Raw genomic sequence first — 27752 nt, 5'->3', positions numbered from 1 at the left:
GGCACCTATGATGGTCGACACAGCTCACGAGGGGGTGGGTCGCCAGCACCACACCCGGCCACCTTTGTCTCCCAGTGGCGATGTTTCCACACTGCACCAGATACTCGAGGCAGAGTAGACCTAGGAGAGGCCTAGGACTGGTTCAGATAATCATCACTGGTGTTGGCCGCGAGTGTACTAACTGCTACACCACCGCTCCCCACCACGCACACACAAATGGTTCGGTCACGGCCGTCTTTTATTCAATCTTTAGTTGCCTAAAAATGTCCAACATCACCGATTACAAACCAATTCATCAGCAGCATTAACTGCAGCAAACATGAGGCTTCTGAAATGAGATTGATGCCCGTGTGGAGAAACCAACAAAGCCCGTGTGGGGTGATTGTTCAATTACATTGGGACTCCTGATCTAGTGGTGTCGAATTTCCCCATTGCTATGGACGAGTAACAGTTCGTCCATAGGACGAACACTGATGATGGTCCTACAAAGCGGAACTCATTTTTATCGACCTGCAGATACTTTTAACGATGATGGGCCAAGTGAGATCCCAAAATAGATCTTCTAACACAGAGGTTGCGTTTTATCCGTCTGCAAATTGTAAATGATCGATTCTCATAAACAAGATGGAATTCTGATTTAAAGCTTTCGTGACTGCAGAGATTCATATTCTTGGTTCTTTCGAAAGAACTAAGTATATAAGATGGAATTTGTGCATCGTAAGTACACGGATACATTTTAAATCAAATGATTCCTTACTCCTTTTGAGCACATTGGCCAGGCAGGAGCAACTGGGTTTGGTCGAAATCTGCACGAGATTTTTTTCAAGCCACATTAAATAAAAACCTGTGAAGTTTGCGACGTAAACCATGTCAATTAAATGCAGTGAATGTACCGGATAACCACTGATAGGAATGTAACAGCTGTGACAAACCACTCGGCCGCTCTGTGGGTGGCCCCATGTATGCATCAAAGTACCTGTTATGTTTTAATGATGGATTTTTAACACTCAACCACCCGAGAATCATTGTGAGCAACTCTCTCTCCGTCTGACCACATTGTGTATGCGGGCCACTGTGCTGTTGCATCGGGAGAGGGGATGAGCTTGGTGCATTGTTATCGTTGCTGCTATAGGGCACGACATGATCAAGGCCGGATTGGGCCAAATGGAAATTGGGCATTTTCTCTGTGAAATAGACACCAGGTTGAGCCATCGGATATTAAGCAGCACTTAAAAGCCGATGGGGATAACGCAAACCCATCGAACAGCTGAAATCTCGTAGCTTGGCTGTGTCAGGCTGTCTCCTGTGAGGTTTGAAGTTTCGTTTCGGAGACAAAAAGAAATGTAAAGTGACTTTCAGGAGCACCGCCATCGCACTCGAGTGATGTCCCGGCATCAGTGGCTGCTGTGCTTTGAGAAGTCGCCACAGCGACGTCACGAGAGTGCTCCGGTGGCGACGTCGAGGGTCAGAATCGAGATGACGGCCGCGCGCGCATTCGGTCTCGTCTTTCGGTTACAATTTCTGACAATTAAACCGTTGGCAATCGAGTTCAAGATTTCTCTTTTTGTTTACGAGTTTCACTTTTTTTACCATTTAAACCTCACGAACACAGCCACAAGTGGGGAGGGGGGGGCAATGCAAGTTGCGTGCAGAATGAAACGTCTCAAACTCTGGGAACAGGCAGCTTATAGGAAACAAATGCCAAGTTGTCGTTAGGTCTAGTCCAACCCTGGGGGCAGGGCAGGGCAGGATGGGGGGTTTGGGGCGAGAGAGCGGGATACAGGGCACAGCTTTCAATATCGGTAGTGGTCAGGCTTGAAGGGCCCTTCACGTGGAATGCCGAGGTAGGAAGCCTGATCGTCCGAGAGCTTGGTGAGCTTCACGCCCAGCTGGTGCAGGTGAGCCTCCGCCACGGCTTCATCCAGCTGTGCCGGGGGGGGAAACGGGTCGGAGAGAGGAGATGGTGGTGGGGGGTGGGAGGTGGGAAATGATGGAATACAGAGGTCAGGGACGCACACACACACGACCACACAGGTACACATGGACACATCAACTAAAACACATTTAGACAGAGGAATATAGACACATGAACAGACGCACGCAGACACACATATGGACACATACAAACGGAAAGGCAAGCAGACACACAATCTGATGCCATGTATCACGAGCCGTGGGAGTCGATATTCGTAAACAAATCGATGCATTATCACTCTTACAAGTGAGTAAATACACATGCAAACGAGTAAACGAGCACGAGCGAGTGAACAAATGAGTGACCGACCAGGTGAGCAACAAAATGGAGCTACCTTCTTGGGCAGGAAGTAGACGCCGAGGGGGTACTTGTCGGTGTGCTTCCACAGCTCAATCTGTGCCAGCACCTGGTTGGTGAAGGAGTTGCTCATCACAAAGCTCGGGTGGCCCATGGCGCAGCCCAGGTTCACAAGCCGCCCCTCTGCTAGCAGGATCACGTGACGCCCGTTCTTCAAGCGGTAGCGGTCAACCTGTGGGGTGGGGGGGCAGAGACGGAAGGAAGTGGGGGGGGCAAAGAGGTCGTATTAGTTGGGAGGATACATTTTTGTGCCTTGTACAATATGTAAAGTGCAGCGGAGTGCCTCCATTTACCCCACCGAGCTATATAGCTCTTTTTTAGAAGTGATCTGGCGACAAAATGATAGCTCATTGAAGTGGCTTATGTGTAAATTCATTGCAGGCAAATACTCTGAGCACATGTTCATTCTAAATGTGGAGGGAATACCTGGAGGACCAGGAGAGAAAAATCCACACGACCATGGGGAGAGACACGCAAACTACAAATATACAGGCATAAAGGTTGGGATCTAATCCACGATCTTCTGTATACCAGGCAAGGTAGTTAACATCTCGCCACCATTAATCGCAGGTAGCGCGGTGCTTAGCTTACTACGCTGTGAAACCAGCCAGTAAAGTTTGATTACTGGCCACGGCTAACGTCAGTGGCGAGTGAGATCTGAACCAATCCTTGCCGCAACCCCCCCACCCCCACTCTGACCCCTTACCCCCCCCACTCCTTGACCAATCCAAGTAAGCAAAAGTGACAGAAGTGACTGAGTGGGGCAAAATTAGAAACAGTGTTGGGAGGTCAAAATAGTCCCTGCCGCCAGCAATCTAGTAATGCGCTAAGACAGCGACAAATACATATCATGTCCGGGCCATTACCAAGTGGTAGGCATCACATGACTGCAGGATGTTCGAGTGGCGACCCACCGCGTGGATTTTTCTGGGTCCAGTTTTTTCCCCCCACATTTATAATCAACGTGCGTTCAGGGTATTTGGCTGCTATAAATTCTCATGCGATAAGCCGCTTCGTTGCACTATTATTTGTGGCCAGGTGGCTTCTGAAAAAGAGCTAAAAAGCTCAGTGGGCCTTACCTGGTAAAATAAAAAAATTGTTTAAATAGTTTAAAAGTCATTGGCCATATGAAACAAAGTCACGGGTCACATCCAGCCCGCAGATCGCAGGTGGGCCCCTACCTGTGGCTTGACGTTGATCTTCGCGGCCGCGTGGTCGTTGAGCCACTTGACGTCCAGCTCGCAATCAAAGTGACCGATATTGCACACAATGGAGTCCTCCTTCATCTGCTCAAAATGCCTGCAAGACACGGGAACAACAAGAATGCGAGCCCACACGGTCAGATATAGCGCACGAACGACGACAACGGCGGCCAATCACCGCTGACCGATGGCGATATCGCCATGCCGCCTGTGCCAGGCTAGGTGCACAAATGAAGCCACCGGGAGCCCCCACCTGCCCGTGATGATGTCCTTGCATCCGGTCGTCGTCACGAAGATGTTGGCCTCCTTGCAGGCCTCGTCCATCGTCGTCACCTCGTAGCCTGCGGCGGAGAGAGACGGAGTGAGAACAAACATGGCGGTGTCGGTGATATTGATGTCACCAATGCTGGTGTCAGTGTTACTCCTTTCTCGGGGGCCAGATGGGTCACGTCGTCAAAGGCTGTGGCACAGTGATGGCATCGACATGGATGGCGGTGGTAACGGTGGCTGTCGCGACGGTGGCTGTCACTATCATGGTGTTAGTGATAATGGTTGCGGTCACAATGGAACTGGTCGCGATGATGGCAGAAGTGGCGGTAGTGACGGTCATGATGATGTTGGCGGTCGCGGCAATGACAATTCGTGACGGTGTCGGTAATGACGTTGGCAGCTGGGGTGGTGGTGGTGAGGGTGGTGATAGTGGCGGCGCACTCACCCTCCATGGCGGCCTGCAGCGCGTTGATGGGGTCGATCTCGGTGATGATGACACGTGCCCCGAACGCACGCAGCGACTGCGCGGAGCCCTTGCCCACGTCGCCGTAGCCGGCCACCACTGCCACCTTTCCTGCGATCATCACGTCCGTGGCGCGCTTGATGCCGTCGATCAGCGACTCGCGGCACCCGTACAGGTTGTCGAACTTGCTCTGTTCCGTGCGACAGGGGAGGGGGAAGGGAGGAGGGGGTGAGTAGTGGAGGAAGGATCGTGGGCACGGGAAGAAACGGGATCAGGGCACGGACAAGAACGAGGAATGTCGCATATCATCATCGTCATCATCATCACCCGCCATGATCATTCCACTGCCGGATGAAGTCTTGCCAGACCATCGTCATCTCTCACGATCCCGCGAAGTAACATTAGATCTCGTGCCTGTACACGCAAGCCAATTGCATTGCTCCATCTCTGTGGAGGACGTACTTTTAGACAGCGCGTTCCCACCCACTCTGACGCGCCATAGTCTCATGCCCCACGGCAAGCTGCCTTTGTCGTCACACGGTGGTGATTTTAAGCCACTGTGCACAATTTTCCATGGGTGTGGCGACCCAGAGCCGTGTTTTTTTTGGAGTTGTGGTTCATGACTTTGGAACAGTTCACAAAAAGTCTGCGCCAAGCCGTACGGACTCCGTAGCCAAAATCGATAGTTGTCCACAAATACAAATAAACATCTGCCCCTACTTAATCACGATCGATATTTTTAAACATTCTTTCGTCTTTTTTCCTCCCATTTTATCAGATTATGTAATGGGCACCGATTATGTAATGGGCATCGAGCCCTACCTACGTAGACTCGCACAGGACTGTAAACTTAATACACAAACATGCACGGAGACTTACAAAGAGACTCTTAGATTTACAATCAACTGCAGAATTACACACAGACTCCGACTTGCAGAGACCCATAGACTTGTGAAGAAACCCACAAATCTTGGTGGATTTACATGGACCAGCAGCGGAAATGGGGGGGGAGGGAGGTGGGTCGTTGGGGGTGGGGGGAGTCGGATGATCGGCTGGCAGTGGGGGAGATCCGTCATGGGTGGGGGTAGAGGGGGATGGGCGCTGGGGACGTTACCTTGGTGACGGAGTCGTTGACGTTGATGGCTGGGATCTTGAGCTCATTGTTCTTGAGCATCTTGTAGAGGTTGTGCACGCCCGTGGTCGTCTCCTCAGACACGCCACGGATGCCTGCCAAGTCGCACGTAACGGGCAAGCGGACGAGTGAGCAGGGGAGTGGGCAGGCGAGTGAATGGGTGAGCTGACGAGTGGGCGGGTAAGCGGGCGAGAGGGTGGGTGGAAGGGTGAATGACTGGGTGAGCGGGAGAATGAGTCTGTGAGTGAGTGAGTGGACAGGTGAGCAGGAGAGTGGATGGGTGAGTGGATGGATAAGTGGGCGAGTCAATGAGGGGTCAGAGACACCGAGACAGCACTGCTGAGGAGAAGGGCTAGAATCCAGGTTCCCGCTGCTCGTGATGAAACAGGCTCCAGTGAAGTTAATTGATTATTTCAGCTCAGACACCAATGGCCACACAGAAAACGATAGCATTATCTTTGGTTTTGCGCTTCATTTGACCGAATTCCAGCTCTGAGAATGACCGTCATGAGATTAATATGTTTCCCTCTAGTAGGGGAAGTGGGAAAGTGCTGCCCCTTAGTGTAGAGATCAGGTGACTGGCCATCAAGCCGATGTCATTTCAGACCGGGCACAAAAATAGCAACGTCATCAAAACATGCACATCATGTTGGGAATCCTGTTGTGTTTTTCTGCCGATGACACCAATCTGCGTGCACACTCATTTGTTCCGGCTGTTGCATGGCCCTCTTGAGCTGGAGAGGATACTTGCATTCGGTGAAGAGGCGAGTTGGCAAAGTGGGTGAAGAGGCAAGTGAACGAAACACAAGAAATTAATAATGTGCAAATGAGCGAGCGAGGGAGCAAGTGGGCGGACATGAAAGTGGGCAGATAAGTAATCGGATGGGCTAGCGAGTGGGCAAGTGAACAAGCGAGCTAATAACAGAGCACAAGAGCAAATCGCGCAAGTGAATAGATGAACACAGGAGAGAACAAACGAGTGACCAGGAAGGTGACCGAACGAGCAGATGAACACGAGTGTGGGCCAGCAACCCGAAGAAGGGTGATCGAGCGGGTGAGTGAGCGAGCGAACGACTTACCGAATAAAAGAATGGGCGGGCATTTCATTTGGCGAGCAAATGGATGAGTGAGTGAGTGAATGAGCGGCGGGGCAGCAAGTGGGCGATACGGTTGGGTGAGCCATCCTGTTGGACGCGACGCACCTTTCAGCAGTTCGGGGTGCTTTGTGTGCACGAGGTTGGTGAGGTCCCCTCCGTCGTCCAGGATCATGTTGAGCGGCTTCCCGTCGGGGAAGACGAGCGTCTGCTCGATGCACCACACGTACTCCTCGTCCGTCTCGCCCTTCCACGCGAACACTGCGGCACACGCACGCCCCTCGTCAATGACGGGGGGAAACCCGAGGGGGGGGGGCTCCATATAATGGACAAGAGGTCAGGGAAGACGTCTGCGAGGGCGCGCATGCAGGTTACGCCACGCTGACCGGCCTATGTGACGCTTGTGACTTCGTTCGCGGAAAGGGAAAACGACGACGGACAGCTGTCTGCGCAAGACCCGGTATAAATTTAACGAGTGGGCTTTCGTGACCAATATGTTACGATTCGCAGGTACATTTTTGGGTCCGAGTGCGCAATAAAAATGCCGATGTGTGTCGTACACCCTCCGCCACCTGACAGACAAATGAATAAAGTCAGGTGATCAAATGCACGAATTTTCATTGCGAGTTTGTTGACGCGACAACTTTATTTGGCTGTGTCGGGTAGAGGAGAGTATACGACATATGCGGCGATCCGACCAAAACATTAATTATGATTAATTTGTTTATATATTGGAATTTTTTAAAATGTTTTTGGATGAGGAATCTGATCTGCTGGGTGTTTCGTTAAATATTCTAGAAGGGCTACAAGAGCTGAGATTTCTACAACCAACCAAACGGACAAAATGTGCCCAAGAGTATGTCCACCATCGATATGGGGAGATGAAATCGGCAACTCCTCTAATGTTAAACAAACTTGTGCAAGCGCTACGAGCAAGCACCTATTAAAGCCAGCATGGGACACAAGGTGGTGTAGGAATCCAAGACCTTTAAATAATAAATATAATCATGTTTTCCTAACATTGGTCACTACAAAGGTCTACCCTGTAACCCTGACCCTAGTAAATCATAGATAGATCGCCAACATTCAGCTCTGTGCAATCAATCGGCAGCCAGCGCTGACACGGGGAGAGATCAAGAACCAATCTGATCGGCAAGGAGGAGAGATGCATAGTCATGGTGACACACACAGCCGCCACACTGTCCCGCCTGGACAAACACAACCGACGGGCCACCCTTGACATCATGACCCCCTTACCACCTGTGGCCACCGTGCTATCACATGACGAGCTGATGTGTGTGCGTGTTGGGCGGTGCGTGTTGGGCGGTGCGTGTTGGGCGGTGCGTGTTGGGCGGTGCGTGTCAACTGGGTGGTGCGAGTCTGTCCCATGCGGTGTGTCCGTGCTGGGCGGTGCGTCCATTCCGTGCGGTGTGTCCGTGGTGGGTGGTGTGTGTGATGGGGGCGGCGTGTCCATGCCAGATGTTGTTTCCATGCTGAGCGGTGTGTCTCTCCAGTGTGGCGTGTTCAATCGGGGTGGTGTGCGCGATCAGGGCGGTGTGTCCATGCCAGTTGATGTCTGATCCAGTGTGTCAGATCGGGGCAATTTTTGTGTGTGCGTGCGTCACACAAGTGACGTTGCGCACACCAGGGATGCCGGCCTTGGCGATGGCAGCGGCAGCGTGGTCCTGCGTGGAGAAGATGTTGCAGCTCGACCACATCACCTGCAGGTGGAAGCATCAGGGAGGGTGACGGGGGCGGTAAGGGAGGGATGAGCAGGTGATCAATCAGACGTGTGCACAAAGACAAGAGTACACACGTGAACAGAAGCGCTTGTACACAACAATTTGTGTGTTTGCGAGCACACTGATAAATGGCGCGGTGGTGTACTGGTTCATGTGCTGTGCTACAAACCCAGACACCTGGGTTCGATTCCAGACCATGGTTGACATCCAGTGTCAAGTGATATCTGAACCCGGTGTGTTGTGCAAACATCAGCGCTGTGGAGGCAAAGGTTGGGTGCCGTGGTAGCCACACCACGTTCTCGTGCGCCATGCCAACCATATCAGGACTCCAGCACTTGCCCCAACAGCCCGGGATACCTCAACCCACCAAGGTCTCCGTCGTTTATCCGCGTGTGTGTGCATGCGTGCCTGTCTGCACGAGCACCACCCACCTTGGCACCCAGCTCCACAAGCGTTTCGATTAGAACGGCCGTCTGCACCGTCATGTGGAGGCAGCCAGAGATGCGGGCGCCGGTCAGCGGCTTGGACTTGCCGTACATCTGGCGCATCTTCATGAGGCCCGGCATCTCATTCTCAGCGATGTCGAGGGCCTTGCGTCCCCACTCCGCCAGGGAAATGTCCGCTGTGAGGCGAGGGGATGGGCGGTGGACGGCGGGTCATTAAGTCTTGCATGGCATTAGGGCAGGGGTTGGTAACCTTCGGCTCCGGAGCTGCACGTGGCTCTTTGGCTTCCTCTTTGGGGCTCTTTGGCTGACCCCTTGCGGGTAGCCGTTAAAAAAACAGTATTCTTAAGCATAATTTAACGTAATGATAACTTATGAAATATGGCAGGCAGTGGTGTTGACGACAAAATAGTAGTCAAAATGTATTGTTAACGAAGGGGGAGAAAAAACTAAAATGGATGCAGTTTATTCCATCACCTCTTTGTTAAGTCAGAATTATTTGCCATCTGCTGTATACGTGCTGTGTTTGCGTAGAATTAGCTCTGCATTTGATGCGGCTCTCGAACTATTTTGGTCAAAGACAGAAGCCAAAAAAATTGCCTCTTCTTCTTTGAAAGGTTGCCGACCCCATGCACGAGAGCAACGCATTCAAAATGTTAATCAAGGTGTTGCCAAATTCATCAAGACGCCACCTACCTCCAGGCGTGTGGCGAGGACATAAATTATTTGGTGACGCTGCCGCATTGGCAGAAGAGCAAAAAACAACATTCATATTCATCAAAACGGACGCCTTAAAATATATATAACAGGTGATGCTTTTGGGCAATGGTCCTTGTGCTTCGAAGAAGGGTAACTGCCCAAAACGTCACCTATATAAAATAATGTAGGGCCATGCAGTGTTGTTGACAAAGGTGTTGAGTGTTTAACTTGGAGTGCCGTCACGATATCATTGTCAACTCACGAAGATGCCACCGGTAATCGTATCAAGATATCATCACCTACCTGTCAAACCCTTATAAACTTATGACAGACCAATTCAGACCTTATTGGTCACCCGGTGCCCTTATACATCTCAAAGTTCATCCTACAAAGCCCCATCACAAGGGAAAAACAAACATACATTTTTTTCCATATTAAAAGGTACCTTAAAACTCAATTTCCCTGTACAAGAATACAGGTAAACCGCATGGGTTGACAGGTATGTCATCAACTTATCACGCGTCAATGGATTTACTCACCAAATTAAACTTAACTCGGCAGTGTCACTTATCAACTCAAGAGGCCACGGATCCACGTTACTCGTCAAATGAACATTTGATTCTGCGAGTTTATTCAGGAAAGTCTTTAGAGTCTTGTGTAACTTTTACAGGAGGTTCCTGCCAAGTGTTATAAAGGCGTTGTTTTACATAAAGACATCACTTATATTCACGGTGTCACGATGCAATGCATAGCTCACAAATCTGGCTGTCGTCTGATGATGCCGATTGCAATTACTGGCAAAACGTCGTACGTACTCAGATTGTAAATGTGGGAATACTCTCCAACACACCGGTGTGCTGTACTAGTCACGAATTGGCACGTTCTGTTTACGTGACAATCTTTACAAATTGGCCGTGTCGGGTGGTGGCGGGGTTAACGACAATTACAGCTTTGCCAAGTACGCAGCAAGTTAAAAGTTTCGCCCGCGTGCGAGCGAAATTCACAAAGCGCCGCCCGGCACGCGCAGCCGAATCGCCGAAAGGGGTTGGTGGCTCACGAAGAGATCTGCGATTCCAGCCGGTGCGAGGCGAAGCGGGGAACCGGCCAGGCGCCCTTGTCTGTGCGTGGCCGTGGGGTTTTTTTTTCTCAGCACCCCACTCAGATTCCAGCCCGCACATCGGAGCGAAAAAAAACACTCGGCCACATTAGCATTTAACACAAATAAAGCGGCGAATTGGTCCAACGTCCCACAGTAGCAAGCAGCACCCTCACCGACAACTTTGTTCGCGAGACTCCGACCCGATGCCCTGCACAATATGTAACAATGCATAATAATAACAACACTGCGTAACTGGAACAGGAGATATATTCTTGGTTCTTTCGGTAAAGTCACGTAGAAGGGAAATAATAAATATATTTTTAAAAAAATTATTCTCACGACGTTTCGACTGCAACACAAGCAATCATCAGGTGTGAAATCCACAGCAAGACATTTAAAAAAAAAATTCAAATGTTCTTTCTGTGGATTTCACACCTGGTGATGATTGCTTGTGTTGCAGTCGAAACGTCGTGAGAATTTGTATTGGTTTATTTTTTATTATTTCCCTTCTACGTGACTTTACCCAAAGAACCAATAATATGAATCCCTGCAGTCACGAAAACTTTAAATCAAAATTTGGAACAGATGTTTTACTGACAGCTGCTGTCATCGCACTGCGCTCCCAGCGTCTCCAGGCACTTCACCTGAAGCCGTCACCGATGTCGCGTCAAATTGCCGCGACCGACGAGGCGTGGCCCTCCTCATCCAGCAGTGGATCGACCCGAAGCGCTGCGCGTGGTGTGGAGAGCGCGGCTCTGCCACAGGAGTTTACACCAAAACCCTGGCGCGCCGTCCCATCAATGGAGCGCAATTCTTTGCAAATGTAGGCATAGCAACTGTGCACTTGAGGCATAACGTCACACACGCACAGCCCCCAATCATTCCTCAGCCCTCACCGTGGGCTAATTTCACCATACTTCACCACGCCGGTCATTCATTGCATTATGACCGCGCAGAGTGAACGGCTGACGCTTCCGACTGACATCCGAACTCGAACGCCGAATCCGCTTCCCACGACGTACCAACTTTGTAGTTCGGCTTCTGAGACATTGTTGCTTGTTGCGTGTTGCCTGTTGCGTTGTTGCTGTCACTGCTGCCGGACTTGAGCTGCCTGCCACGTCTGTGCCGAGGTCTGAACTGAAAGGGGCGCGCGTTGTCGAGCTCAGCGCTTTTATACGCGCGGTGCGGCTTTAATTAATTATTTAGTGGCGCGTCACTCGCGCGCCATTGGCTCAGACGGTGCGATGTGATGAATATTCATGCGGGGGGCGTGTCCTGGAGTCTTATGAATATTCATTAGTAGGGCGTGTGCTAGGGTATTATGAATATTAATTAGATTATTTGAATACGCTGTGGCTCATTGGCTGGCAGTGTTCCCGGCGACCACGGCTATACGGGGGGTGAGTTCTCATGAATATTAATTAGGCTTGAAGGGGGTTGCCGTGATGGGACATTTTTATTTTTGTGGGCGTTAAACGAAACGCGTTTCACGTGTCTGTGTTCAGGACCAATGTCTCGTGGTCCACGTGCATCGCGGCTCTTGACACATTGAGGGTTTTTTTTGGCTGAATTCTTTTTTTAAATGTCTCTTTTTATTTAGTTTTCCGACCCCTGGCGTCGTTATGTGAATGCAGTAGAGTTACTTTAAAGGAATGTACCTGTGAAATCACGTTCCCGATGCGGTTCCTGATCGCGTCAATACGCAAACGTTGCTCAAGATGTGATGCAATCACAGACCATTATCGATGCCCTTTATTCAAATGTGGAGCGGTGTGACGCGCGGTGGTGCACTGCGCTGACCATTCTTGACCTAAGTTCGATTCCCGGCCACGCGGCGAGCGTAAGTCATGTTGGGCCACTGAGCGGCGTGGTGAAGTATGGTCAAACAACGCCGTGGCCGCCACGGCGGAGTGGGGAGGCGTCATTTAGCAGTGGATTGACAAAGTGCTGTTTAGTAATGAGCAGTTTTGTGCCGTAGTTGTGTAACCCAGATGTGAGCACGATGACCCGGAATCAATTAGCGATGATCAGAATAAGAATATTTGTACAGCCACTGTGCCAGTCCCACTGCTGGATGATGACCTCACAACTCCGTGCTGTGATACAGCGCCGTACTGTATCAATGTGTCACGGTGCATGACAAGTTGTGTTCACATCAGTGTCTCGCTCGCCACGTGTTCATCGTCATTAGCGGCCGAGCCAGTCGCGGAGATTCCACGTTACTATGACGGTAGCCTGGCCACAGGACAACATCGCTGGCCAGATCCGATATGCTCAAAATCTGGCCACAGTTTCTCATGTATTTGTAGAGGGCTCGTCATATGACCGCTGGTAAGTGCGATAGGATTGTGGTCTGTTGCATAAGATCCAGGGTGATCTGGTGGGAGCGGTGGTGGAGCAGATAGCGCGCTACGCTACGAACCTGGCGACTCGAGTTCGATTCTGAACCGGTCCTGGGCATCTCCTAGGCCGACTCGGCCTCGAATGAGTACCTGGTGCGATGTGTAAACATCGCCATGAGGGAGACAAAGGCGGCCGGGCGTGGTGCTGACCACCAACCCCGGTCGTGTGCCGTCCCGGTCCTGCTGTTGTAACTTGCTGACCCGTCCACACTGGACGTCTGTGCAAAAGAGCTTCATGGCTCATCGGATTCCTCCAGCCGAAATATTCTGATTCGGAGATGCTCACTGACGGCACTTGCCCCTAACAGTGTCACGGCGAGAATGGGGGAAGTTTGTCTCCACGTGCGGTAACGATTTAAATGAGCTGTGCAACACTGTTACCACGTCACGTGTAGATTCTCGGATTTAGATCATTCACGTTTCTGATATAACGCGACGCATCGAATCGGTGCGCGTACAACTCCAGACGGACAAGAGCGGATAATACAAACATCGGAAGAGAACTTAATCCAGCTCCCTGGAGAAGCGCGTGCAGCGAAACGTTGGACACCGTGCTAAAAAAACAACACGCGGTGCAGAGAAGCGAACGCTGAAACGTCGATACAGCAACACGCGCGCACACAAGAGACCCGTCCAAAGGACGGCCGGTGGCGTGATAAGGGCCGTGGCTATCAGGCTAACATCGGCACAGGGACGGGGACAAGGGGGTAAATGTGGTGGACAGACACCCCCGGACTTTGCACCCAGTTCAGTGGGCAGCTGTGTAATGGTGGGTTGTCCACGGTATGCGTTAGAACTTCACCACCACATCACCCTGAACGGGATGACTTCGTCGGGATCTCGGAAGCTCAGGAGTGTTGAGTGAGGTTCGTACTTGGATCGGGTAGACTGCCGAGGAATACCGGGGGTTGTAAATGTGTAGGTTTCGGCTGCGGGGTGTACCAGAATGTGGCAGTATAGAATTGTATTTCCTGTGCACCAGCACCAACCACCTATGACTAAGGCTACACTATTTCCGGGAGTTTGTTACTCAATGGCTACTCTGTGCAAATATTCCTACGGTGCCCTGGTCATGCAGCCTGATGATCAGAAAATATTTTTAACATGTAATTCTAGTCTGGCCCCATGGTATAAAGTGCAGTCTCCAGCTCTTATGCACTGTCATCTCTCTGGTCTACGCGTGTGCAAATAAGAACTGCATTGCCCAAAACACCACCGATATATTGTGCCTTTTAAGGTATCGTTGTTGACGAATGTGTTATTTGTGCGAGTGCACCGCTTGCCAACGCAACGTCAGCCAATTAAAATTTCGGGAAGGCTCAACTGGACGCATGGTGAGCGGTCGTCCCCACCAATGTTCGCATAACCGCATCTATTCAATTACTAACCCTTTCCCTGTGGCCTTTGACACTACCTACTTGCTCACAGCCCCCACCTAATCCGCTGCCAGCCCCACCGACTATAAGGTAGAGCAATGAGATCGGCTCGTCTTGAAAGAGGTAGATTCATTGCTGCACCAAGTATTCTTTCGGACGGCTGATGTTAGATGCAGAGCAACAACGACAATTGCGCATTCAGTTTGGCAAGTCAGAAAACCGCATCAGGAGCAGCGGCGTATCGCTGCGATGTCTCCTTTGTATTTGTGGATCGGGCATTGCATCGTTATATGTTGTATGGTCCGTTCTGGATGACCACAGTTGCACACTGGAAAGTTTTCAATTTTCCATTTGTGCCTCAGGTATCCGCATATGTCATGGTTTGTTTGGATGTGATTTAGGGTGGACCGTGATCTTCATAGAAGATCAAACCCAGGGATTTTCTGCGTTGGGTCTTTCACATGGTGCTTTTGAGTTATTTTGAACGCCATTCAGCTCTCCAGGCATCATGGGGGTTGGTGGCAGTTCAGATAGGCCTTCATCCAGGAGTGGATACACCATGGCTGACGATATATGCTTGTGCGAGTGCAGTCATTTCAAATTGAAAACCCATCGACAGGGCTGTGTCTTACACAATAAATTCACGGAAGACAATAAATTTCATCCCAAGAATAAGAGTTTATTAATTTACAAAAGTCAGCTTTATAAAATAAATGCTTGGGAGTGTGTAGGTGGCATATGCCACGCTTTCAGACCAGTTTATGATGCTCGCACACAGAGACGAACACAGCTGAAAGCTACAATGAGATACAAGTTAAAGCAAACAAAATTCTGCTCATCAGATGCATTCACAAATGCATGCGCACACTCACAGAACCCTCAACCCACCATTTTACAATTTAAAATAACACGCGAAATGGAAAGATACAAACACAGCAGCCCAACAGAAAGTGCGACAAGGGCACATTTTCTTAAACAACTTTTGATTTAAATTAATCCACAAAAGCAAGATAAAGTGTAAATGCACACGACTTAAAACCACTACTATATAAACCGTACACAAGTCGTGAATGTGCACCAACATCATCTCACGAGCCACTAAATTGAGTTGCCACGAAGGCAAGATAATTTCCAAATATTTCCATCAACTCGAGTTGGACGCCAGTAAACATACGTTGGGCCAACGTTGTGGCATGTGGTTGGAACCGTTGAACCAACGTTGGTCCAACGTTCCACGTTTACAAGTATGCCATTCTGGCTCGCAGGTATGCCTGGGAAAGAGCCGTCGAACTCGCGTGAACGACGCCACTGTCCTTCAACTCGGGTTCTGCGAGAAATCGGCCCAACTCCAGTTCAACTCGAGGTGGCTGCCCCATGGAAATGAAGCGTACGATTTTAATATGAACTGGAAGCATTCTGCCTTGGCTATGGAAGCAACTGCAGTCGTTAATTCGGCAAGAACCGCAGACTGTGCCACATTTTTAACCCAACCGATATGAAGCAATGCTCATGAGCAATTGTGATTCAAACGGGCCAAAGGCAACTTAGGGACCAGGAAAAACTTGGCCGTGCTCTGTACCAGGCTAGGTGTCCCCGAGAGGCCTGGTCTGTGGGCGAGCGTGCCAAGGCGATGTCTATTAAGGCTGGCCAGGGTACCGTAGCCGACAAGGTGAGAAGCCACGCCGCCTTAACACGAGTCGTACAAGCTTTGGAAGGGGTCACACGTCTGTCGCTGACCTTGAGGCAACCGTGTTATATTGGAAATGCAAGAAGCAACTTATAGGCCAAGCTGCAAATCATCCTCTAGCCACACACCCAGCCTGTTGTCCCTAGGAGTATCCAATGAGTGTTAATCTTAAGAGGACAGGAAAAACCTGACCTGACATTACTGCAAATGATACAAATTATGAATATATTTGCATGACAAGTACAGATTTCATAGTCTTTGTCCCGATTCCTAAAGATTCTAATTCGCGTCTGACAGCACAACTATGTACCTAACTACTGTATGTGAGCCGTTTAGTTTTTAGGTTGCATTTTTAAGAGGAATACTAAGAAGCTTCCATTGACACATTGGAATCTGTGTCAGGAAACAGGGGCTAGAGAGCACTATGTACTACTTTTACAATCATGCAAGAAGATAGGATTGTTTCGCATACATGCGCACACACGCGCTCGCTCTTCATCATTAGAAGGCCTCCCCAGGCAAAACGGGCGGATCTCCTACCTTCATTGCAAAGTGTCTATCAGCGGCTAACAAGACTGCGTGTCCAAGTTTTACACTTCAGTGAGTAGCGCTGCCTCGTGTCAAGATGACCCCCCCCCCTAAAGTGTCTGCCAGAGTGCCTGGGAGGGAGAGAGGGAGATGGAAGATGGGGAAGGAGGGAGGGAAATCATTCAGGAAGAGAGAGAAGGGAGAAAGAAATGATTGAGTGAGATGAGATCAATAAAGGTAAGAGTGGAAGGCAGAGAAAAAGGACAGAGATTGAAGATGCTGCTGACGAAGGGAAACAGGGCGAGGAATGGGGGAGGTGGGAGCGTCTCCCCATTTTACTTCTTCTTCTTGAGCTCCTCGAAGCGCCGCGTCAAGTCGTCAAAATCGACCTCGTCGGATGGAGGCGGCGGGCCAGACGAGTTGGGAGGGCGACGGCGGGGGGCCGGTTGCGGCAACGAGTCTGGCACGGTAGGCAGGTCTGGCAGGTCGAAATGGGGGGCCAGGTTGTCGTAGGCGGGAGGGGGCTGGGCAACCGGGGCACCGGGGAAGACGGGAAAGCCCCCAGGCATGGGTGCTGTATGGACGCAAAGAAACCAACAACAGACATGCACACAGTAAAACACAAACGCACATGTACAAAATCAAGCAAGCGCACACAAAAAATGCTCAAGCCACCGAGGCTTTAGGTTGAAACCTCCAGTCAACCTGCACTCAGTGGGAAGTCACTCACTCTCTTCTGCTGCCCCTCGATAGTCTGGAATTCCATCCCCACAGCCATTCCATGTCAAATCTCTGGTTCTTGTTCAGATCCAGGCTCACGATACCCAGTTTCTAGTGTCTTGACATGCAGTCACATTTAGACGCTATGCATACAATACATTGGAACTGTGAAAGGCCTACCCTAATGCCTCCTTAAGCTCCCCCTCCTGTTCTCCTGTCACATAGCTACACCGTCACTTTTAATAACTCCACTTTTTTTTAACCAATATCTTACGTTAAATTTTACAATTACTGTGAAGCACCTTGGAATTAGGCACTTTATACATCTATATAAGACAAATGTCAATTCAGAACCATTATCATACAGGACTTCAAATTCGGTTTTCACTGATTTGCACATTAATACCACCACATTTTGCCATTGTTCCCTTCTTTCTGCTAGATCCCTCAACTATTACAGTTGACACCCAACCTCTAGAAATAAAAAGTTCAACTGAACATTATCCACGCAGCGCAGGACACTTACGCTTGCACTTCTGATCACCGACGTCTTCATACAGGCCACTGGAATTCTACAAGAAAATGCAAAATTGAAGTCATGCGCGTCAGCTCAATCATTATATAAGATATACGTTATTTAGTAATTAACAATTGCCTATTTATAGGCACAATTTCCAATATGTGGATAATCATCATTATTATCATTAAGTAGCATTTTACTTTGGTATAGCATGTCTGCCAAATAAGAAGTGATGCACAGATACCACCTCCTATACTGCACACTCACCTGGGAATTTCCTGGCGGGTATGAGAACGGAGTCACTGGTGGCACAGTTGGTATTGTTGGCATGGTGGGGATGGGCATCATATTGGGGTGCATGCCGCTGGGCAGAGGAGGAGGCATTGCCGCATTCCCGAATGGCAGAGGCCCAACGCAGCCACCGCCACCGCCGCCGCCGCCACCGCCGCCACCGCCGCCACCGCCGCCACCACCACCACCGCCGTGACCGCCGTGACCGCCACCGCCGCCATAACCGCCACCATAACCGCCACCGTGACCGCCACCGTGACCGCCAGCAGGACCGCCACCGTGACCGCCACCGTGACCGCCACCGTGACCGCCAGCAGGACTTCCACCCCCCCACTTGTAGTCATCGACTTCTCCGTAGACCCCGATCAGGTCTGCCTCGTCAGCAATGGGGACCTCGCCCTAGTGAACAAAGATACCCCACCCCACTTAAAGCCTGAATGAGATCAACAGCAGCACTGAAAACAGCAACAACACCGGTTCCAACAGTGGCACAGACAAGTGAGACTAACAGTAGCATTAAGCAACACCAAGTGTTATCAGCAAACACCTATAGAGGCCGGCATACCGCACGAGTGGGTAGTGTGGCTAGCACCAAACCCAGCCTCCTTTGTCTCTCCAGCGTTGATGTTTACAGATGGCACCAGAGACTCATTTAAGGCTGAGTCGACATAGGGGGCAGAACTAAAACTCCGCTTTCCAGTTTCTTCATGCAGTACGCAAACCACCTTAGCACCATAGTAAATAAGGGGACTTTTGCTGCAATGCGGTCTGCTGCCCACAGCCGCCTCTGACAACTCAGCTGATTGGTGAACACCTATCCAAGCACCACCAAGACTCAAACAATATTTTTTTTGTTATTTACGAGGTAAGGCCCACTGAGCTATATAGCTACTTTTCAGAAGCGACCTGGCCACAAATGATATCTCAACGAAGTGGATTATCATATGGAAATGTATAGCAGTCAAATACTCTAAATGCATATTTCTAAATGTGGAAGGAAAAACCGGAAGAACTGGAGAAAAATCCACGCGAACACAGGGAGAAAATGCAAACTCAAAATATACAGCAAACGTGAGGGTTGGTATCAAACCCATGACCTCCTGAATACCAGGCAAGGGAGTTAACATCTCACCACCAGGGCGCACCGTGTTTAACGCTTAAGATTTGAGGAGATGGAACGCATGCCAGATGATTTAGCCATAGGCAGGGCAGTATACCGAACATTACTATGCCATACAGTATAACAAAACCATATATTTATATCGGAAAGCCTTGCCGAGTCTCGAGACTTTTTCAAGGGGGTCCTGGTTACATCTGGATGTTCGTATTTTTTGTTGTTGTTGTAACCTTCTGACCCACCCCTTACTGGATATCTGTGAAAAGGAGCTTTACAACTCAGCGGATTCCTCCAGTATAAATAATTATACTGCTTTTGATTCTGATTTGGACGTATCCATTAAAGTGCATTTGGCTTCCTGTGGGATTAACCCGAAGAGCTGCGATGTCATCATGAAACCCACCAGCACGATGGCATCGGGTTCGAAGCCCACGTTGTAGTTCTTGGCGATCTCAATGAGGTAGCGTTCCACCAGCATTTTAGGCGGCGCCTCCACCCCCAGTTTATGCATCAGCTACTCTGACACGCAGGGCCACGAACACACAAAAACACAGCAGTAGCAGTCGTCAGCAACGTGACAAAACACGTGCACACAGCCGTGAAAAATACATTTTACAAGGGATGCCCAAAAAGTACATGTAAAACCCTATTGTCAATCCACTGCTGGATGAGTCCATCCATGGGAGGGATAATGTGACCAAACGTCACCAAGCTGGACAATTTGAGCATCGTACAGGACAATGGACTTTATTGAATTCCTCTACTGACACGCCTTAAAATGAATGCATTTTCTTTTTTTTACTTTCACAAACTTTTCTATGAGCCTACGTTTAGAGTTACATATTAATCATTGGGAATCCTATTATCATTCGTCAATTTTATACGTCATATTCTATGCACTTTCACCAACGTGGAAACCAGGGCCAGTGATCCATGACTGTGCAAGGATTCATCAGCGTCATATAATCTGTCGTAAACAGTGTACCGTAGCAACAGCGACATTTTCGTGACATTTGTCACTTAGGTCATCCTTCAAAGCTGAAAATCTCACCCAGCAGTGGACTTACAAAAAGAGCTGTACATGTACACATATTATTACCAGTAAAAGACATAACAAAATTTGAAAACCAAACAAACTTCGGTAAATAGGGTACATAATAAATGTATGGCTCAGTGGCTTTGAAAGGCTTCATGGAGCAGTAGGGGAAGTTTGCGTAGGAGAGCAGTCGTACCCGCTCGTTGACGGTGCCAGTCTGGTTGGTTCGACACAGCTTCCCATACTCCTTGCTGTACTTGGCACACAGCTGATCAGACACCTGGCATGGGTGCAAGCAAAAAGAGAGTCACAGCTAGCCAGCTGATATGGCACACACAGCCATCCATAGACAGTTGTAACTCCAAAGGACTTCTCAAATGCCATTAAGTGGAGCCCTGGATGTACAAAGACTTAAGTTCCCCTTGAAAGTAATACTTTGGCAATTTTTATTTATTTATTTTAATTTGTGATCTATTATGCAAGTCATGTGCCATCTACGATTTAGACACTTTTATGACGTGGTTGAAAAATTGGATAAAAACTAAAAAATTCTCTGTACTCACACGTTTTTGTGAATGAGCTCACACAAACAAGCAATGATCACGACGGAAACGACATCATCTACAGTGAACAAGTCAACCACGTGGTGTACTATGCGCGTGCCGCCCGTTGCGGTGACACTGCCCTCGTCGCGAGTGGAGACCGCATGCGCCACTCACCACCTTCAGCTCCTGCACCTCGGCCTGCAGCCGCGGCGCAGCCCAAATGAGTGTGGAGATGGCTTCCTCGAGGCCCGGGTCCATCTCTCTGCACGCCCCAACACAACAGTGCGTTAGTTCAATCCTACGCCTTCTAAACGGCTAAACTCCAACATCGTACTGACAAAGGGTAGGCATGACTTTGGAGTCATCACTAACCACGCACTCTCATTCTCATGGATTAAAGCAGGGAAAGGCGACTTCAGAACGCATGTGACACATAGGACGCAATCCACCTTTAAAAGCACGTGATTGGTTAATGTGGAACGGTAGTAAATATCCCCCAGGAAACCTTTGCTCAATGGGAGGTGACTCATGCTACTCTGCTGCCCCCGGAGGCTGGAACTCCCTCCTGCCAGCCATCCAACCGTGCGTGCTGTAGACTGCCTGTGCAATTAAAGGATCAAGACCTCCCTTTGTTTTCCCTTAGCCTACAACTGACGCCGCTATTTAGAAAATAAATATACCCAACTCTTTACATCCTCCTGAGATATGGTCACAGTTAATCCAAATTATATTGTATCAAGTACATTTTCAGAAAAAGACTATGTCCCATTCATTCTTGGCCTGGGGTTCATGTGTGTGAGAAGCTATGGGTTAGAGTTATAAGTTGAAAATAGTGTGCCAGAGGATAAGGATAAGAGTTATGGGGTGTTGTGGCTGGTTATGGGGTCAGATGAGTGTGCGCAAAAGGTAGACGCTACAATGAGAGGTTGAGGTCTGTGTAAAGGTTATGGCAGGGGTTGGCAACCAAAATAACAAGAGGAACCATTTTTTTCGAATTAGGTACAGAACTCAACATTACAAGAGCCGCAATGCCATTTGAATGCATACATACATACCACATATACATTAATCACAAAGCAGTCTGTAAAGAGCCGCATGCGGCTTCGGAGCTGCAGATTGCCAACCACTGGGTTCGGCCTATTGATGTGTGCAAGTGGCCAAGTTGAGGATGAGTGAATTAGGTATGTGCAAGGGAGACCAGGGGTGGTGGTTTGGGGTCTCAGCAGTGAACGTGCGACGGGGAGGTGCTCACTTCATGGACTGGATAAGGCCGAATCGTGCGAGCAGAAGGTCACACAGCAGCTCCAGGATCTCCATGGCCTCCACGAGGTAGTCCTCGCGGATGATGTGCTCCACGCGGATGCGCGCCCGCTCATCCTTGCCACTGCCGAGGTAGTCCGCAATCTCCTTTCGTGCCTTCTGAGCCAACTCCGCTGCACGTGACAACATCACGCCGGCACGACAAGCATTAGCCCCAACACGGCTACATGATCATCAGACATAATTTTAATACATATGTTGCACTCCCCTGTGCAGTACATCTCAAGGTGCCAAAATAAAGGGGTATTTGAGATGATAATAATACTAAGAGAATCACTCAGTAAGGAAGCAATTGCAAACAAAATAAAAATAAAAATTTACACGGACAAATGAGTGCAAAAAGAACTGAAAAATGAAACTCTGCTTGCGACTCTTTTTTTGTTCACTCAATTCAGGCTATTCTAACTATTTAACTTTATCTTTTACCAAGTAAGGCCCACTCGGCTATATAGCTCTTTTTCAGACGCAACCTGGCTACAAATGATAGCGCAACGAAGTGGATTATCGTGTGGAAATTGTATAGTGGCCAAATACGCTAAACGTATGCTTCTAAATGTTGAGGGAAAACCGGAGGACCCAGAGAAAAATCCACACAACCACAGGAAGAACATTAAAACTCCAAATATACAGGTGTCCGAGTCGGGATTGAACTAATAACCTCCTGTATACCAGGCAAGGTAGTTAGCATCTCGCCACCATGGCGCCCAATTTGTTAATGTTCTCTCCGACAATAAGGAGCCAACCAGCCGGTAGTACAGTACTATCCATTCCACTTACCCTACGATCTAAGCCCACCTTTGCCAAGGCCCCTTTTCTCAGTTCGCATATCAGTTTTGATCATCGCCCCAGACACTCACTTTTCTTCTTCTGCAGAAGCTTCAGGCGGTTGATGACGAGGCGCAGGTTGACGCGTAGCCGTTCGCACTTGTATCCGGATCCGAACATCTTGGCCGTCCGCACTGGTGACGACCACAAGACAAAACACGGGCGTTGATTTACCATCGTCCACTGCGAAGCGAACTTCGTGATCAACCTGCAAAGATGTGTCTTGGCCAGTAGATGGCAGTACAGAAAGCAAGAGCTTTCAATGCAGCCGTTGAGCATTGTTAACATCGTATGGATGGTGCGGTTATAACCGGATACTCCGGTTTCTTCCCGTATGTTACTCATTCAAATGGAATTGGACAAATATTGAAAATGATTCAAGTGAACTATTGTACCACTCGTCTTAATTGTGGTTAGAGTGCTAGTGTTTAGTAATTAGCGAAATAATGTAACTGTGGACTGCTCCGGGTCGATACAAAAATGAAACACTTGATGCAAAGTCAACATTTGTTCCTCGACGAATTAACTCACCACCACATTAGGAATTTGACTGTAAGCAGCAAATAAGCACAGCCCAACGCGGTTACGAATCTGGAAACAGCTTTTTAAGATTACAATAATCCGATTTTAATAGAAACTCACGGAGTGGTTAGATTTGATCACAAGGGCGCCGCGTTTGGATGTTTGGCCTATTCCTTACGGGGGAATATTCGTCGAAGTTCATCACGAACCCAGTCGATGTAATACCACTTGTGGTCTATCCCACAGAACAGCGGGTTTTAGAGTTTGACATCTCTCTTCGACGCGATCTACCGACCCCCATCTCCAAACCGCGAGACCACAGGCTGCACCACCACGCCCAGCACCATTACCCTGTTATTAATAGGAGCGTTATCATGTCATCTCGTCAATATATAACACAAAACGCAGCAGCAGTCAACACCAATTAAGATCAGGAGCAAGATAAACAAAGTATTTAGTGCGTTGGCAGCGGTGTACAATTAACAACAACATTTTCGTCGTGGGTAAGAAGACGCCGCAAGCCGCTTGGGGGAGCCAGACCCCGGTCGCTCTTGCATCTCCGCCAGAAAACCCCACCCCGAGCCGGCAGAGGTTCCAGGATCACAGCGGGGGCCCGTTGGGACCCGACTAAGGCCTCAAGTCTGTTTAATCCTTTGCGGACAGCACGAACGGCTGGGCGCCAACTCACCGCTTCGCTGGAAGAGACGGCGGTGAGCTTTTTTTCTTCCTGACGGCGCTCTGGAGTCGCTTTCACGGGGGTTAGACTCGCCGAGAGAGAGAAAAAAAAATCAAATTCTCGACGCAGTCTCCCAGGCGATGTCGAGACTTTTACTTCCGCGGGTGCGTGAAGTGACGACGCTGATCCACGCTTCCCATTGGTTGAGGGAGGTGGAGGGGGTGGGGCGAGTGTTGTTGAGGCGACGTAACGCCGCGCCCCGTGTCACGCGCGGGTGAGGCGGGTGTGACGTCATGGTTCGTGACGTCACCGTCTCATGATACTCAAAGAGTTACACAACGTGGGCTTAAAATAGAGGCACATTTTAGGGTCCATTCAGATGCTTTACTTGTTGCACGGAACGGAAATCCCATAGCTTGTCAACCCATACGGGTTACCCAGGTCCATACGGCGTACAGCCGTTTTAATACGGGCAACAACAAAAACATTCATGCGGCCAAATGAAATTATAATGTACTGTTTAACCCTTCATAATTGTCTTGTGTTTATTGTTTTACATTTACAACATGAGTGTGTGCATCCACATATCAAGCAAGCAGCAGCATTCAAGATCACAGACAGCATAATAAGTAGCTGCATTGACACCAATTATCAAAATTACTGCATAAAACAGTTTTTTTGTATAGTTCTATAATTTTTTGTCAATTTGTTTGTGTTTCTCCCTTTTGATGGGTCTTTGTAGGATGGACGTTGAGATTATAAGGGGCACTGGGTGACCAGCAAGGTCTGAATTAGTCTGTAATATGGTTGGAGAGATGAGCGTGACGACGCAGGCGAACTCGATCGAGCAAATAAAAAAATCCATCACGGGGTCATCATCACCCAAGCAGAGAGCTTTAGTGTACAGCAGCTTCTGTTGTGTAAACACGTGGTTTGGTGATGCTGCGTTGGCAATTGGTGCACAATCACACTTAACAAACAACACAAACTCAACACGTTTGTCATTAACATTGTGGCCTGAAATTAAAGATGAATATAATTTGTGACATATTCGTTATCAGGTTGACGACGGCTTGTGTTGCGATCAAAACGTCGTGATTTTTTTCTATCTACGTGACTTTACCGAAAGACCCAAAGAATATGAATTCCTGCAGTCACGAAAGCTTTACGTCAAGATATAATTTGTGACGTTTCGGGCAATGACCCTGATACATAGCACAAATTACGTGGAAGAGACGAATTCATTGATATACACATTATCAGCATATTTATATTGTTAATTACTGATTAATCATCGCAATTCACTGCTGTCAAGAGGGCCTCCTTTCAATGCTAACAGCACTTGTCCCAAAAGTCAGTTTAGGCTATACGGGGGCTCTTTGTCTCTTGTCTTACCATACGCGGTGCCACGGTGGCTAGGAGATGTTAACTACCTCGCCTGGTACGCAGGACGTCGTGGGTTCGATCCCGAGCCTGACACGTGCTGCTGTATATTTGGAGTTTGCGTGCCTCTCTCTCCCCGTGCTCGCGTGGATTTTTCTCGGGGTCCTCCGATTTTTCCTTCCACGTTTAAAAACATGCGTTTAGATGATGTTGGCTGCTATCAATTTCCACGTAAGCCACCAGTTCTTTGAGCTCTCATTTGTGAAAACCAGATTGCTTCTGAAAAAGAGCTACATAGCTCAATGGGCCTTACCTGTTAACAGGCTCTAAGGAAAGCTGTTTCGGGTGTGGACCAATCAACTTCAAGGACAGTGCATATCATTACCGTTATCAGAGTTGTTTCTTTCTGTTTGGATTTTGACTGCTTGTGTTGTGGTTATTGCAAACATGATGCCTTGTATAAAGGTGTCAGTTTTGTACCAGTTTAAAGGGTAAAAACCTACTACTAATAAAAAACATTGTTTCGTTTAGTTTCGCCACGCGCGTCATTGCGGATTACGTGAAAACGTGGGAGCATAGACGCGAAAGTTATAAAAACAATTGGTCTGGCTGCCGCCTGATGATGCCGGTTGTAATTACTGGTGAAACGTCGTACTAAGATTGTAAATGTTGTGGATTTGCTCTCCAAAACACCGATGTGCTGAACTAGTAACTAATTGGCATATTTTGTTAACGTGACAAACCTCTATTATGAACAATGGATTTGCTGCCCTCTACTGCCAGAAGCTTAGCCGTGCATTACAATCCTGTTTACGAAACACCACAGACAATTTTACTATCATCATCACAACAACCGTTATCACTGCAGTACAAACAGCATCACCATCATCACCACCACCCATCGTTGTGGGCGGTGGTGATAGTGGTGGTGATAGGGCAGTAGTGGAGAGAGTGGAGAGATTCCCATACCTGGGCAGTGCGCTCATGACCAGCTCCGGTTTAACAGCAGAGATCTCATTCCGAATCAGTCGAGCAGCAATATCTTTTCATCGGTTGCGTAACGCTGTGTCGAAGCTACCTGGTCTGTCGCTCCGCACGAAGCTTCAAGTCTTCTCGGCCACATTCATTCCCTCCCTTCTCTTGCGAAACGTGGGCCCCCCTAATGGAGCATCTTTGCCGGTTAGAAACATTTAGGCTGGCCTGCCTACGATCCATCCTGGGTTTAACCAGGCTGGATTGTGTGAGCTCACACATCCTTGAAAGATCTGGGCAAAGTCCCATCGGTGAGCTCCTCCGGCAGGCAAGGCTGCATTGGCTGGGTCATGTAGCCCGCATGCCCAGCCACCGCATGCCTAAACAGCTTTTGTTCGGCCGGATCGAGGGGGCTAAACGGGCGCGGCATGGGCTAGAGAAGAGATGGAGTGATGTGGTACAGGAGGACGTGGAGCTGAGTGGACTTGCCGATGACTGGTACCAGCGGTGTCAAGATTGGCCTCTGTGGAGGAGACTCGTGAAGGATTCTACAGGGCAGTTGGAGGCAGTCGCCCTCCAACAACAACGGAGGGCGGAGGAGCGACGCTCACAACAACGAGCGGAGCGCCGGGTGATTAAAACACAGCAAGTTGGCACAGTAGGGGGCACAGGTGGTGCATCAGCCAGTCATCTCGGTCATCTCGGTCAGTCGACCCGTAGCACCTGGGTCTGCCCCGTGACCTCCTGCCAGCGGGCGTTCGACACTTCACGTGGCCTCAAGGTGCACATGGCCTGGCACAAGCGTCGTGGTAACGTCACCGCCACTTAGTGGCGAATGGTGCTTGTTGTTGTTGTGATGATGGTGGCACACCCCCGCGATTAGATTATTTGAAAGGCCAGGGTCGGTGGATCACACAGATTTGAAGAAACTCCCAAACCCGAATATTTTGCACAGTGGCCAGCAGATGGCAGTACAGCCAAAAGTGGTGTGAGCACCTTCTTAAAAGCCCTTTTGAGTCCATAATGCATGGGGTTTTTTCGGTTAGATCGCGTAAATATTTCAATGTGTCGTTAAACCCGCCACCACCCGACACAGTCAATTAGTAAGGTTTGTCACGTAAACAGAACGTGCCAATTCGTTACTAGCACATCACATAACCTAATAAATTAAACTTAAACTTGAAACACACCGGTGTGTTGGAGAGCAAAGTCACAACATTTACAATTTGAGTACGACAACCTTTTTGAGTGCTCAATACGAATTTGCTACACGTTGGTATTCGCGCCATTCTAGAAGCGCAATATTATTCACGAAGGCATTGCGTTTCACATAGTCTGCAGTAGGGGGCGATGTCC

General features: G+C 49.0%; 2 protein-coding genes across 2 annotated transcripts; both read right to left on the bottom strand.

The window, feature by feature from the left end:
- Nucleotides 1–220: 220 nt before the first annotated feature.
- Nucleotides 221–11631, bottom strand: AHCY (adenosylhomocysteinase). Its single transcript, XM_078606784.1, has 10 exons — nt 11499–11631; nt 8667–8857; nt 8139–8214; nt 6602–6754; nt 5382–5494; nt 4250–4457; nt 3788–3875; nt 3514–3631; nt 2310–2504; nt 221–1925 (listed from the first exon to the last, which is right to left on the bottom strand). The coding sequence occupies exons 1-10, from the start codon at nt 11524–11526 to the stop codon at nt 1794–1796; spliced, it is 1302 nt and encodes a 433-aa protein (XP_078462910.1). The 5' UTR covers nt 11527–11631; the 3' UTR covers nt 221–1793.
- A 3281-nt stretch (nt 11632–14912) lies between these two features.
- On the bottom strand, nt 14913–24228 carry IST1 (IST1 factor associated with ESCRT-III). The gene is made up of 9 exons (XM_078606783.1): nt 24054–24228; nt 22876–22977; nt 21951–22131; nt 20873–20960; nt 20350–20433; nt 19521–19631; nt 17977–18399; nt 17716–17761; nt 14913–17043 (listed from the first exon to the last, which is right to left on the bottom strand). Exons 2-9 carry the CDS (start codon nt 22961–22963, stop codon nt 16805–16807), a joined length of 1260 nt encoding a protein of 419 aa, XP_078462909.1. The 5' UTR covers nt 22964–22977; nt 24054–24228; the 3' UTR covers nt 14913–16804.
- Between the last annotated feature and the right edge of the window lie 3524 nt (nt 24229–27752).

This window comes from Lampetra planeri, chromosome 26 (assembly GCF_965212315.1).
Source record: "Lampetra planeri chromosome 26, kcLamPlan1.2.h2, whole genome shotgun sequence".
Classification (NCBI taxonomy): Eukaryota; Metazoa; Chordata; class Hyperoartia; order Petromyzontiformes; family Petromyzontidae; genus Lampetra; species Lampetra planeri.
Note: the sequence above shows the minus strand (reverse complement) of the source record. Positions and strands in the feature narration are given on the sequence as shown.

Bases quoted from the DNA above. Each gene is read 5' to 3' on its own strand.
- IST1 (XM_078606783.1), bottom strand. From the start codon at position 22,963: ATGTTCGGATCCGGATACAAGTGCGAACGGCTACGCGTCAACCTGCGC. The intron at 22,132-22,875 runs GTGAGTGTCTGG...TGTCACGTGCAG, and splicing joins GCTTCTGCAGAAGAAGAAAA to CGGAGTTGGCTCAGAAGGCA. The intron at 17,044-17,715 runs GTAAGTGTCCTG...GCGTCCATACAG, and splicing joins CGGTGATCAGAAGTGCAAGC to CACCCATGCCTGGGGGCTTT.
- AHCY (XM_078606784.1), bottom strand. From the start codon at position 11,526: ATGTCTCAGAAGCCGAACTACAAAGTTG. The intron at 6,755-8,138 runs GTGTGCGCAACG...CGTGTGCCGCAG, and splicing joins CGCCAAGGCCGGCATCCCTG to TGTTCGCGTGGAAGGGCGAG. The intron at 2,505-3,513 runs GTAGGGGCCCAC...CCCACCCCACAG, and splicing joins AGATCAACGTCAAGCCACAG to GTTGACCGCTACCGCTTGAA.